A 15,267-nucleotide genomic window follows, 5' to 3' on the forward strand; every position below is an offset into this window, starting at 1 on the left:
AACTAGTTTTATTATAATATAAGATAATATACTGGTATTATAGTCATATAATAGTATGAATATCAATATGAATACAATTTAAACACCAACCGTAAGCAAAGTTTTCATCAAAATAGTTTTATCTTACATAAATATAATATTCACTATGATATTATGATATAATTTATAATAAACATATTTTCAGTAAAAAAAATAGGAGTTAAATCAGTGGATATATAACAAGTATGAGTGTTTATAATGTAAAGTATAAAACAACGTTTTTCTAGTGAAATCATTTAAAATAATAAGTATATTGTATTGTACAAATATTATATGCAATATATATATAATATAAAAATAATATTAAGAATACAATTTAGTTACCATTAATTGGTTATATAATATAATATAAAGAGAGCATACCACTTGCGTCCGAAATTATTATCAGTAGACGTCTCGCAAAAAAAGATTCAAATACGGTCATAGCCTATTTGCGTCTCGGTATACCTATTTTTATAACTTAATTGCCTCCCGAAAATATCGATATAATCGATATCAATATGTTACTAAAAACACATTGATATTATTTTAATTTGTAGTATAAAAGTTTCATATAATAGTTATTATTAATTCAATTCAAATATGATAGGTATAAATTTATAATAATAAAAAAAAAAAAATCATATATTCAAATAAAATATGGTTAGGTATAAAATTTAAACGAAACATTTATTATGATATTTAATGGAGAAATTTCTTTTTTTTAAACTTTCAATTTGTTTATTTAGGAATTCTAATTCTAAATGTTTTTTTTTTCTAAAATATAATCTGTTAATTATGTAAATTCTTCACAACCAGTTGGATTAATAGCCATAAAATAAAACACAAACACATCACCTACCATCTCAGGAAGTAAAAATGGAAAACCAAAAAAGTTATCCAAACTTATAACCATTAATTATATAAAAACCGTTTGTCACAACTACTTTGGAACTACACATTTTTTCTATGGCTTAAAAAAACTTGTATTTTATTAAATTTACTTATTGTATTACAAATAACTATTGGTATATTAAGACGAATTGTAGGTACTGAATAAAAGTAAAATGTGAAAATAAAATACGACTAATACAAGTTAAACACAAAGGATTATCGGCGTTATTGCTATATTTTATCGAATCTAACAACTAAAAAGTTGTATTATTATAAAACCGACTTGTGTCCCCAAAACGGGACGCAAGTTACCGGTCAAATTTACTACCTGAAAAATATACCTTTTTTACGGACGCAAGTAACATACAGCTAATATAAATGTTGAATATAATATTAATTGTATGTATTAAAATGTATACTCTTTAAATTCTTCATAAGTACATTATTAAACATAATATAATAGACTAAATTTTTACCGTTAATGGTGTCAGAGTTTACACTTGTTTGTAAAATATATGTTTTTCTTGCTAAATAAATAAAATGCTTAAATCGTGTGCGTCATTAAAACTTTGATGTATAATAATTTATTTATTTTATTGTTTTTAGTAAAAAGTAAGGAATTATTACAATGCGAGTAAGTTTTAGCTAATGGTTGTCAAAAATAATATTTAGAAAAATACATTGGGCCACTATATCGGAATTATTAATCCTGAATTTAATGTATATTATATTATATAGTGTGTACAACTAACAGCATTGTAATTTTATGTAAGAGAATTAAGTACAGGTATTACAACAACAGTGATTTTGTTATTGGTATTCAAATATCTGAAATACCTAACCTGGAATAAGAATTTTTTTTTTTACCATATAGCATTAACAATGTATTTCGTCGTGAATATTGTAAAAATACATGATTATTTTTTTATAAATACTTTGTTTCTATTTTTATAAAAGTTAAACGTCAAATTAAATGGATACTTTATTAACAGAATGACTTCAAAAATAATTTCATATATTTACTGTTATCAAGTGTGTATAGAACGAACGAATCGAAGCAAAAATTATGGTTATGATGCATAACTATAATATGTATAATTAATGCTATAATATAACATAGACACCATATCTCATATAAACTCAAATTTTTTTCACTCAGCATTAATTTACTTTGAAAAAAATAACTAATTTTGTACTACATTTGATTTGATTACTAATTATTACATCAACACTAAGTTTTATATTGTTTGATGTATAAATACTGGAGGTCCAACATATCAAGCTTTTTGTTTTTAATACAGGCAAATTAATTTCTTGCGTACAAAATAATTATTTTATTCAATTTTCTATGATTTTTGTTAAAGTATAAGAGACATAACAACCTTAGTAACTATAGTGGTGTCTTAAATAATTCTTACATATGAATCATACGTGAGCTGGTAAAAACTATAATATATTTTGCATAATTGAATTATAGTTAACAAAAGAAATAAAAAAAAGGGTTAAAAGAATAGGAAATAAAATTAATTAAACAATTAGTTATTAGATAACAAGAAAAAGGATTATTAAAATCATAATATTTTAAGTGCCTGTAGGCTGTAGTCTGTCTATATTGCAATAGGGAGGCGGAAAAAATGACCACGGAAAAAAAGCCCAAAAAATAAAACCCACGGAAAAAAAACCCAAATTAAAAAACACACACCGGAAAAAAAGCCCATGGAAAAAAAGTGCTATCATTGTAATCTTATATTATGAAATATTTTATAAACTGTAGTTGATTGTTAATTATACAATGGATTTACAATCATATAATATATTTATAATAATAAATAATAATATTTTTAAAATAATTTTATCATATAATTATTTAATAGAACATAGGAACAAAATATTAAAAATACAAAATATTTTCGTTTGTGGTAACATAATAATAACTAATAATTTTAATACGAGAGATCGCATAGTCATAATAATTAAATAATATAATAATTTAAAAAAATAATTTTCGATAGTAGTCTATAAAAAAAAAGTTAAACTCATTTAAGCAAAATCAACATTGATTAAGGGTTAATTAATAATCATTGATTACATTTGTTTATCATTTGAGACAATAATAAAATAGTGTCAAAACGATAACAATCAATAGTTAATACTATTAGTACTACTAATACTACTTTTATACAATATTAAATTGTTGAATTATAAGGTTAATTATAATAATAACTTGTAGGCTATATCTATACATAAAAAAATTAAAATTAACTTAACTGTATAATAATGATAATTAATAAAAAGCTAAGTTAAAACATTATAAAATTTAATTGAATTGCTAAAAAGTATGTATGTATGTATGTATAATTTAATAAAGTATTATATTTTACTACTGTAAATATTATTTAAAATATGTATTTATAAATAAATGTAAATATATTATGTATAACATATTTTTTTGGGCTTTTTTTAAGTGGGCTTTTTTTCCGTAGGTTTTTTTTGGGGGGTTTTTTTTCCGTGGGTTTTTTTTCCGTGGTCATTTTTTCCGCGATTCATTGCAATAATTCGTACTCGTTTAAAATTAAGTCGTACATTTTATTTCAAACAACATCGTCCATGCTTACATCGTTCAAATGACGCGGATAATAAAAACTTCGGTATGGAATAATCATAACGTGTTTTCTATAATATTGTGTCGATAAACGTGTACAGCAATATCACTTCAATGAATAATTATTATTATAACAACTATAGGTACCAAACAAATATAATATGTGATTGTCGATTGATAAAATAAAATAGATTGATTATATTATTAATAGTATATATTACTCAAAACTAAACATTAATCACGAATAAATTAATATAAATTACGTAAAATAAATAATACGATGAAAATGACAACGTAATAATAGTATGGTGATAATAACTTATTACTATACCATCTCACGAAATATCATAACGACGTGGCGCGTTAGGTTAGGAGTGTTATAAATATTATAAAAAAATGAAAATCGTGCGTTTTAAAACGTTAAATTATACGAAAACGCCGCCTCGACGTTATAATACCATAACGATATCGAGAGTAGGTATAATGTGACGACGATTAATCAGCCGAGCCGTTCCAGGATCGTCGAGTACATCTTTTCGACGGAAGACAAGTATTTTTCGACGTCGCTATTGTTCAACGTCGCCGCATTTCCGTTGTTGGTCAGATCGTCGGACGTACCGTAGTTGACCGACCCGTTGTTGACCGTGCCCACGTTTATGATACCTTTATCCGCGCTGCTTCTTTCGATCCTGCCTTCGTTGATCGTCCCGTTGTTGATGTCGTCCTCCTCCATGTTACCGTTGTTGAACGTACCGTTCCCCACGAAACCTTTCCACACGTTCGCGTGGTCGTGCGAACCTGCGGTCACGACGTCCGAGTCGGAATCCGTTTCGCCGCCGGCCCCGGCATTTTCGTTTTTCACGATCGCATTATTGTTTTGCACGACGTCTGCACGACGGTTCTGGTCGTCTTTACCCAAGCGGTTGAGGACTTCTGGACGTGGCCAACGAGTCTTTCGGCTGCCGTCTGCTTTTGGCGTCCCGGAACCGCTTCCGCCGGACGTCGAAACTGGCTCATATGATCGGTCGGATGTACCGTTGAGGTCTCGTGCGCGGTATTGTCCGCGAGCGCGTCCTTGTCGAGCACCGTTTTCGGGAGCTTTGACTTCGTTCCCGTTCGGGCCGTCGGTAACGATGGAGGGCGTACCGGTACTTTCGGACAGGTGGTCTGGAGACCGATTTTTGGTATTTCCGTCATTGTCGGCGGTTTTGCCTATCGGGGCGATGACGATTACCATATCGGGGTAGTCCGGGTGGTCGTCAGTACGACGAATTTTGGATTCAGGTGACGATTCGTAGATGGTGATTGTGTCGGAAGGCTCTTTTTCGATGGTCGCACTGTTGACGGTACCGTCATCGACACTTAGGTTTTTGATCGTGTTATAGTTTCCGGAAGTGTTGTTATTGACGACCGCCCCGCCAACGGCTTCGCCATCGACGTTTTTCGGCAGGCTTTTATCGTCCACGATGGCGGACGCGTCGTAGTCGATCTGACACAGTTCCTTGTTGTCCTCCACTATGTTGGTCACAGACTCGTACACTTTGGACGGATCGTCGGATTGCGTGACCGCCTCGTACTGGTAAACGTCTTTGTGGTACTCTTTTGTGTACCGGCTTATTACCTGGGTGATCTTGGTGATGACCGTGCGTACCGACAATTTTCCGTCGGCCTGTGGTTCCCTCACCTGTTTGAGCACCAAAAGCTGGTCGACGGCCACGCACTTGAGCCCGTCATGGCACGCTAACTTCAGTCGCGCCAGTTCTTCGTCGGAAAGGTCAACCGGCGATTTTTCAATGAGCTCGTCGTCCAAACGCTGTCCCGTTTTTATCGTCAACGACCGTTTCTTGATGTCCGTCCAAATGCTCGAGCTCTGGATCGCCATCACGTATTTTAGGTTTGACGATCGGCCGTCGACGTCCACGATCTGCGCCGTTTCGTCCGAATGGCCTTGGATTCGTTCTTCTCTTACGAACGTCAGCTGTGTTGGTATCGGGCCGGACGAACGGCCGAGTACCGCAGACATGGCCAATGCCGATGTTAACGCGAATGCAAACAACATTTTCACTGTTGGCGTATCACAAATATAGATATATATTATATTATATAATATACATTTATAATATATATATATATATATATATATGTTATTATGGTGTGGGTTTCCTACTGGAAAGGTAGATAAGAATTAATGTGTTAAAATTTTTCGCGAGTATTAAATAGGTACAACATATCGTTTTAAGTGTTATATATTATGAAAACTGTACAAGTGTCGTACGTTTGCACAGTTGAACTCGAGTCTTACCAAACAAATACGAATAGTGTTTTTTTGTTATTCGCTTGAAACTATTGAAGAAATCGTAGAGGGCATTATCGTATACATTAAAACGTATAATATTATTACTCGAAATTCGAATATTTTTAAACGATATGTTAAAATATTATTATGGCTTGAAACTAGGATTACGATAAATCAAAAAGCCAGTAATAATAATAATTTTTTTATTATATAGGATGTTTTAAGCCAATTATTAATTTAAACTATTTGATGTACTGAACTATGTTGAACTTTTAATCTATACTTACATATTTTATAATTTAATTTTAAATCTTCATGTAGGCATATTACATAATTGTGTAGTATGTAGGTACGTTGTTTTAGTGCGTTTAAATACAATTAACCTTTCTAGTTTAGAACAATAAACCATTTAAAAATATTATATAAGCAATAATGTTTACTAAATTTCAATTTCGTTTGATACCATTTGTACATTTACAGTTTTATAAATGATTTAACTAATGTGTTCATTAACTCAACATTTTTGAATAGTAGATTTTTTTTAGATGGGCACGTATTCTATATAAATGGTATTTAATGAAATCAAGTAATTTAAAATTAAAGACCTATACCTTTCAAAAATATAAAATCATTGATATATTTATAGATAAAAGGTTTTTTTATGTTTTTACATTGGTAGTACTAATTTCTTATAATTTTGATACAGAACAATTTACTTGTATGTGTAAATTGATTATTACTAAGCATCAGATTCTTTTATATAAAATGTATAAAAAGAACTATACATTAAAGATATTTAACCTAACGAGTTAATTTAATTTACAGATCAAAAACTGTAAAAATAATGGAAGGCTAATGGGTGTGGTCGTACGAATTTTATAACATTGTAAGTTATAAAGTAAATATTTATATAATTTGAACACGTATGTTTTTACTGTGTATATTAATCTATATGAAAATTTCATAAATTATTACATTTCATATAATATTTTATTATAATATTCATTAAGCTGTTAACATTTAGAACGAATAAACTGTCAATTAAAATGAATAATTATTACATGATGATGATTTCAAGTTGAAACATAAAACACTAAGTATATTTTGAGTCACCGAGAATGAGAAAACGACGATTTTATGATTAATTGATTTATATATTATGCAGTATCATTTGGGTAAAGATCAATAATTGAGTTGAGTGTTTATCTGACATTTAATATTTTTGTGATAAAAAAATAAAGTTCTCATATTCTAATTTATGAAACATATTTAGTTGAAACAATAAAAATGATTTATAATTTAAAAATGTTATATAATAAATAACATGAACATTTAACAATAAAATAAATAGTTTATTGTTAATACAAATAAAAACCCACAAGATAAATTCACCCATCACCAATAAAAATAAAATAAAAGTATACAATCCAATCCAATAAAACTGAGTAACATATAATTATATTAATTTATAATATATAACTAAATAAATAAAAACAAATAATCAAATGATTTTTAAAATAATGAAATGACTAGGTACGAGAACTACACGGAAAGAATTAATTTTTTTTAGAGAGTTTTTCCAATATTGCGGAATACATTTTATCGATGGAAGTCGCATATTTCTGGATGTCAAAATCATTGAATTTCGCCATGGTTCCGCCGTTGGTGAAAGTTTTGGATTCGCCATAATTGACCGGTCCATTGTTGACCGTGCCAACGTTGATGATACCTTTATTAGCGTTACAATCCTTAATGGTACCTTTATTGCGGTTACTCTTGTCAAAGTTCTTGACCTTCATGTTACCGTTGTTGAAATAACCGTCTTCGACCAGACCTTTCTTGATGTCTTCTTGGTTGTGATTGCCCGCGCTGACTATGTCCGAGTCAGAGTCGTTTTCCCCGGAACCACCACCGGCATGACTGTTTTTCACCGACGCGGTGTTTCTATTGACGTCGGCTGCTGTCTTGTCGGCGTATTCGGATGAGTCGCTGTTTCCGCCGTCGACGTTCGAAACGGACGCGGTGTTGTTGGTGACGGACTCGACGGCACGTGTAACTCCGTCTTTTTCGCCGGTAACGACGGGACGCGGACGTCGAGCTCCTCGTCTTCCGGCGCTGTTGTCCGTGTCGGCCGGAACCGATTCCGGTCCGTCAGTGATCATGAGCTGTTGGCGATCTTGGTCTGGGGTATCTCTGTCTCTGTTTCGTAGGGCGAGTTCGTGCCCAGCGTCGTTTTCGACAGGTTTTACGACGGACTCGTCGCCGGCGGTCTGTGCACTGGTTTCGGCGGTGGTACGTGCATTTGGTTGGCGGTCGGCGTCTACGGCCGGAGAACGGTTTTCTAGCTCGTTGTCGATCGGACGGTCGGAAGAGATCGTAACATCGACAGTGTTGACCACCGGTGGTGTTTCGATGTTGACTTGGGCGTTGTTGACGGTACCTTCGTTGAGGTTGAGATTTTCGATTTTGTTGAAATTGACGGTGGTGTTGTTATTGACGACTATCGGGGACTGAGTATCACCGCCGCTGCCGTCACTGTTTTTCGGGAGGTCTTCGTTTTTGACCGTAGTTGGTGTGCCGTCAATCTGACACAGTTCCTTGTTATCCTGCACTATGGTGGTCACCGAATCGTACACTTTGGACGAGTTGTCGGACTGCGTAACGGTCTTGTACTCGTAAACGTCTTCGTGGTATTCCTTCGTATATTCGCTGAGCACCTCGGTGATTTTGGTGATAGCCATGCGCACCAAAGTGTTGCCGTCGCTGAGCTGTTCTCTGGCCTGAAAGAGCACTAACAGCTGTTCTACGGCCACGCACTTAAGCCCGTCGTGGCACGCTTGTTTGAGTTTCGCCAGTTCTTGGTCGGACATATCGTTCGGTGATTTTTCAGCCACCGAGTTGTCCAACCGCTGATCCGTGTTTATCGTAACCGATCGTTTCTTGATATCCGACCAAATTGTCGAGCTCTGGATAGCCATCACGTATTTCAGGTTCGACGATCGGTCGTCGACTTCCTCAAACTTCTCAGTTCTGTCTGTTAGGCCTTGAATTCGTTCTTCTTCTACGAACGTCGCCTGTGACGGTATCGGGCCGGGCACACGGCCGAGCACCGCGGAAGTGGCCAACGCCGAGGCCAACATTAAAGCAAACAACATTTTTGGCGTTGGTGTTTAAACGATAATCGGTAGATACGTGTGGTCGGATTCTCTACAAATCGCTAAGTACTGGGAATAAGTCGATACCCGATTGTTCTAACGAAAACTGTTCGATCCAGATTAATTAAACACGACTCGTAAGTTTGTACAGCTGGTCTAAAGTGTTACGTAATTCTATCAAAACAATATAAAGTACTTGTAACTCGTTTGAAAAATCTAAGCTAGATACCAACCTTTAAAATGTAAACTTACGATGTTATTTGGTCACGTTTTTTTTTCTATTTATGATATACGAACTAATAAAAAATGTTATTTCTTATCAAATGATAGTATCGTCAAGATTTTTGTTTATTCACTTTTATAATTAATTTATGATGTATACGTCATGATTGTCAGGCTTGTAGAAACAGTCAATTAACATCATATTTAAACAATATTAATGTAGGTACCTACTTTGAAATATTATGTCATTTATTTTTTTTTAATGTATTCTGATATACCCATCTAAATTGGAACCGGTTTTTAAATAAAAAGTTTTACCGTTTTGAACATCTTATTTTTCTTCAACAAACATATGAAAACGCTAAACATTTTAAATATAATCGTCTTACAACATATTATAATTCCATACATAAAAAGTATTGATTGAATATACACAGCGAATAATTAATACGTGATTTTCAATCGGTATTAGTAGTAGTTTAAATCTAATTACTGACGTACACTTAAATTCAATACGAAAGTATTTATTGTGTTAACACAGAAGTATAACTTTTATATTAGAGTAAGATGTTTAGACTCTAAAACTTTACGTGCACAAAACTGATGTGTGTTAAAATAGAAAAGATAAAAACTAAAAGTTACACTGAGCACGTATCTACATATCGTATTTGAAACAATCTACGAACCCTTTCTCTTATCTATTTGCTAAACCCATGTCTGTTTAACTTGGAGGAATATCGTAAATAAATGTTTTTCAGTAGGTAGTTCATACTGCATGTATCATAGTACAATATAAGTTAAATAGTATACATACCATAAGGCACATAATACTGTTAATAAAATATATTGGAAATTTAATGAATTTCCATCTCCTCGTGGAAAATATACTGATTTGTGCATTAAAGTGGATTTTTATCTACATATTATTTTTGAATTTATAGTGGCAGCTAGATGACAAGTAATAAAGTTAGTTAAATTTTTTATGTTCTGCAGATTATCAAAGAAAATAAATATTAACTTGTTACTATTGGTATAAGTAGCGCACAAGACGTAACTTGATCTCAATTCAGTTAACGATTAATATTAAACGATTTCACGAACATGGACATGTAATGGTAGAGCTTGATCCAAACATGATGTGTCCTTATACAAATATCAAGTTCGAAAACAGTTGTTTGCTATAACAGTACAACACATTACCTACTTTGTAAAATAAAAGATGTACTCAGTTTCTTGGACAATAATCAACCATAGGTATAACGTTTATATTATCATTGAAATATTTTTAAAAAATTGACCTTTGTTCAATTGGCAACTTGTAAGTAATAAATTATAATTCCAACAGTTAATTATTAGTCATGTTTATATAGTTTAGACATCTGTCAAAATAATTAATTGTAGTATTGTACTATACTAATTATTTCAAATTGAAATTTATAAAATGAATGAAAATTTATTGCTCAAATACATATTGTCATATTATTTAATCATTTTAATACATACAATAATCATTAGGTAATTAACTGAAATACAAATAATCTTTATGTAGACATGGTTTTATTTTTCTTCATAATTTTAATCGTTTTAAAGTGAAATATTTATAACAATGTAGGCATAACTCACCAAACTATAGCGTAACTAATGTCGGTAGGTACTAAGTTTATTTTACTTAGAAGTTAGAAGATCTTAATAAATACATTTAATGTATTTGCACTTCTAACTTTTAAGTCTCTTAATAGTTTCAATCTCTTAAGTGCAAAGTTTGTGTTAAACTATTGCTACAAAATATAGTTAAGTATTTTATTTATTTTAAATTATAGTCAACATTCAAATGCATGCACTATTTTTTTATTTTATGTTTTTATTAAAAATATATATTATAAAAATGACCCTTTGTTGTTCTTATTTGTTGATAAATATTAAATACTCTATTAATAAACTTTTACATAAGCTACAGTTATAATTATAAAAATAATATTATTAATTATTTAAATTAATAACTTACTGTACTAAGAAAAAAAACAAGAAAAATTAAAATATTAATAATAACAATTGAGTTTTTCTTAAATGACGATTAAGAAATAATACCTACTTAACACGATACTGTATACACACTTATTCTTTTTTTATTCCTTTAATTTTAGATTCTGAACGAAGTGATGAATGTATTGATTTTACAATGGTGTGTGTTTTTTTAGATTCTGAACGAAGTGATGAATGTATTGATTTTACAATGGTGTGTTTTTTTTTTTTTTTTTTTTTTTTTTTTGTTTTTGTGTCTGTGTACAGCATAACTAGTCGAAATAATGCTCCAATTTCAAACTATGGGGGTGGTTTCCGATGTAAAAGTGAATATCCTTGGTGCATTATAGAGGTAAAAAGTAAACATTTTCCAACAGTTTTCAAAAAAATCGAGAAAAACAAAAAAAAAATGACGGAAAAACGGCAATTTTTACGCAAAACCAGTTTTCGACCAAATCGATTTTTTTTTATGGTTGTAATTCAAAAACGAATCACTGAAAATACTTGAAATTTTCACCAAATGTTAATGTCAGTAGTATCCGTATATAGTTAAATTTTCAAAAAATTTTGACTATTTTTGAGTTATTTATAGACCACTGAAATTTTCGATTTTTTTTGAAAATTTTTTTTAAAGTGTCAATAAAAATTTTTTGGATGACCAAAAAGTTTTGAAAATTTAATACAAGGTTTCTTATGAGTTGTTTTTAATGTAGCTAAAAAAAATTAAAAATCGTTAGTCACAATTTTTTTTTATAAGCGTTTTTAGTTCAAATTTTTACGAAATCTGTCGAAAACGCGAAAATTTGCAAGTAATTTTGAAGTTGAAAAATCATAAATTTTTTTCTTTTATAACTAAGTTTTGAAAATTTGGTACAAGGTTCTCCATACATTTTTCTTCAAATATCTGTAAAAAAAACTCTACCGGATTCAGACAAAAAATTTTTATGAGTGTTTGAAATTTAAATTTTTACAAAAACCGCGTTAAATAACAGTTTAGCCTCAAACGATTTTTGATATTTGTTATTATTCAAAAAGTATAAGTCGTAGATACTTAAAAATTTTACCAGTTATTAAGATTCGCTTTTTCTTTACGTGATTTAAATTTCAAAATATTTTGACTTTTTTTGAGCTATTTATAGACAACTGAAATTTTCAATTTTTCTGAAAAAATATTTTTGAAGTGTCGATAAAATTTTTTTGGCCCTATCAAAATACTTGAAAATTTAATAAAAAGTTCCTCATATGTTATTCTTATAGTGATTAAAAAATTATAAGAATACATAGGCACAATTTTTTTTTATTAGCATTTGAAGTTCAAATTTTGACGAAAATTCGTCAAAATTATGAATATTTGCGAAATATTTGAAGTTGAAAAATCATAAAATTTTTTGTGTTAATAACTAAGGATTAAAAATACAACACTAAGTTTTCCATAAGTTTACCTTCAAGTATCTATAGAGAAAACTCGAAGCATCATTATAGGAAAAATTTTAAGTGCGTTTGAATTTTAAATTTTAACGAAATAGCGTAACGATAACGATTTATCCTCAAACGATTTTAAATATTTGTTATTATTCAAAAAGTATAAGTCGTAGATACTTGAAAATTTTACCAGTTATTAAGATTCGCGTTTTCTTTACGTGATTTAATTTTCAAAATATTTTTTAATATAAGCTGGTTTTTTTAAACCACCTTTTTTACCAACCACTAGAAATTATAACCTAACCTAACCTAACCTAACCTAACCTAGGCTGACAAATCATCTTCGTTCAGAATCGTTTTTCGTATACAATGATAACTATCATTGGATTCAAATTTAACACTCCTATAATATATAATAATGATCCATACGGCACCTAATGTACAGCAGAGCGGTACTCACTTGCCCACTTTTTCCATTTAAAGTTTAATACACGGTCTGATTATTATTTTTTTTTTTTATATCTTATAAAATAATATAATTAATAAATACAACAAATTGGATAGAATACAAAGAATGTAACATAAGAGAAAAGAGCTAAATCATTGTTATAATTATTAATTACATATAATATTAGAATTTATATTTTCTGTAATACTGTTGGAATCATATATTAATACTATACGTGTCTTTCTTTTTTACGTTTATATAAGTTAATACATAATGACATAATTATATTATAACGCAATGTTTATTTGGTTTAATTTATTTTATTATTTTAATATTTAATTAAAAATATAAAGGTTATTAGGGTAATTTAAAGAGTTTCAAAACACACGAATAGTATACGTTAATATTTAATTGAATATATAATTATGATTTAAAATTATAATTATCCATAAAATATATTAAATTTATAAAATACGGAAATAAAAAAAATGATGCAGCACAACACAGTACAAAGTTTCAGCAGAAAATGGCTTAATCCTTTTCTTCTGATAATAAACATTAAAGTGAGTATAACTACGTTTCTTGATAGAGAATATTATAAAAACTCAATTTAAATTCCATAATAAAATTAACGAAAAATATTATTTTAGTAATTTATGGTTTAAAATACCAAAATAGAATCAACTGATAGGATGAATTAAAATAAACTAAACCATTATATTTTACTTCGTAAGTCATAATATCAAACATTTAAAAAATATTTTTCTGACAAAATAAACCAATTAACTGTGGAAAGTTATAAAAAAAGGTACTATAATTGTTTAGAATATGAATATTTATCCTGTTAAAATTAAATTATTTATAATTCAAATTTAACTTTATAATTTATTGTTAATTTATTTTCAATAATATGACATTGTATATTTGCATAAACATTTGTATATTACTAGATTGGATATTAAGCTTAGTTAAAATACTGCTTTCCCATTATATATACCTAATTTTATTATTCTATCAAATTGGCTGTGATAAGATATTGTATACTGACATACTGAGCATAACATTCTTATAATTATGTCATTATCAATCTTCAATAAAATTGTTTTCAAATGTTTATTTTTATCGAATTTGAAACAAAATCGTCAAGTTGACAACAAAAATGATAGTGTTCATTGCAAGAAAAAAGTAAAGTCGTAAATTCCTAAAAATAAATAGGAATAAAGAATATAGTATTTATTTTGAAAACACTCGTTCACAACAATCCGAGCGTATATCTGAAGGTTAAAGTTTCAACACCAAACTTCCAGATATCCGTTATCAGGACGTGTGTCGCTTTTGTATAATATGTTATATATATTATATATATCACTAGGTACGTACACTCGTGTTCTGTTGTCGCTAAATATTTGATAGCAATGATAAATCATTGCATTCAAAAACCAATTCGATATAATATAATCTTGGTATATTATAATGATTAAAAGACTTTTTCACATTTTTAAGTGTTTACAAAAAGAGAAAATATTTTGGATATTTACTGAATACAGTACATAATGAACATAATGAACGTCGAATTTATAATTGCAAGTCTAATACCTACGCAAAACTGGAAAAACTACAAATAAAATATTATCTATAGCCTCTATTGCCAATAAGTTTACCAACTAAGAGAGAATCTACTGTATACGTTTTAAAATAGTAATTTTTTTAACTAATAAAAACAATGTGTGTCGTGTAGTATCTTAATCGTGAAATTGAATATAATAATGATCGTCATACATATCTTATCTTAATATAAAATATACTGTTTACAATAATTCAGAAATCTGTAAATGTAGTAATATATCCATCATGTATTCTTGTATGACAATGTATAAATTTAAATATCACGCTATTTATCTATAAAACAGATTTTATTTTATTAATTTATAGTATTGCTTATGTAATTATAACAAAATGTATACGATTGGAATCCAAACAACTTCTAAATAAGAAAAGAAAACTAAAAATCTAAACCAAAAATGGCATGTTATATTTTAGAAAATGTAACGTGAGTGAGTAATTATACCTATATATTTTTAATATAATAGTATGGCGAACTTAACTTATTTTAACTGTTTCTTTAAATGAAAACAATTAATATTACCTTAAATATAATCATGATGTATGATTTATTACTATGAGTAAT

At 29.5% G+C, this 15,267-nt stretch overlaps 2 protein-coding genes across 2 annotated transcripts; both read right to left on the bottom strand.

The window, feature by feature from the left end:
- Positions 1-3,477: 3,477 nt before the first annotated feature.
- LOC114127291 (uncharacterized protein MAL13P1.304-like) lies at positions 3,478-5,713 on the bottom strand. The gene has a single exon (XM_027991485.2). The coding sequence runs from the start codon at positions 5,571-5,573 to the stop codon at positions 4,014-4,016; it is 1,560 nt and encodes a 519-aa protein (XP_027847286.2). The 5' UTR covers positions 5,574-5,713; the 3' UTR covers positions 3,478-4,013.
- Positions 5,714-7,141: 1,428 nt separating this feature from the next.
- On the bottom strand, positions 7,142-9,050 carry LOC114127290 (probable serine/threonine-protein kinase DDB_G0282963). The gene has a single exon (XM_027991484.2). It carries the CDS (start codon positions 8,963-8,965, stop codon positions 7,367-7,369), a length of 1,599 nt encoding a protein of 532 aa, XP_027847285.2. The 5' UTR covers positions 8,966-9,050; the 3' UTR covers positions 7,142-7,366.
- Positions 9,051-15,267: the final 6,217 nt, after the last annotated feature.

The sequence above is a fragment of the Aphis gossypii genome, chromosome 2, assembly GCF_020184175.1.
Source record: "Aphis gossypii isolate Hap1 chromosome 2, ASM2018417v2, whole genome shotgun sequence".
Taxonomy (NCBI): domain Eukaryota; kingdom Metazoa; phylum Arthropoda; class Insecta; order Hemiptera; family Aphididae; genus Aphis; species Aphis gossypii.

What these genes read in the sequence shown, in the direction of transcription:
- LOC114127291 (XM_027991485.2), bottom strand. Translation starts at nt 5,573, where the DNA reads ATGTTGTTTGCATTCGCGTTAACATCGGCATTGGCCATGTCTGCGGTA.
- LOC114127290 (XM_027991484.2), bottom strand. Translation starts at nt 8,965, where the DNA reads ATGTTGTTTGCTTTAATGTTGGCCTCGGCGTTGGCCACTTCCGCGGTG.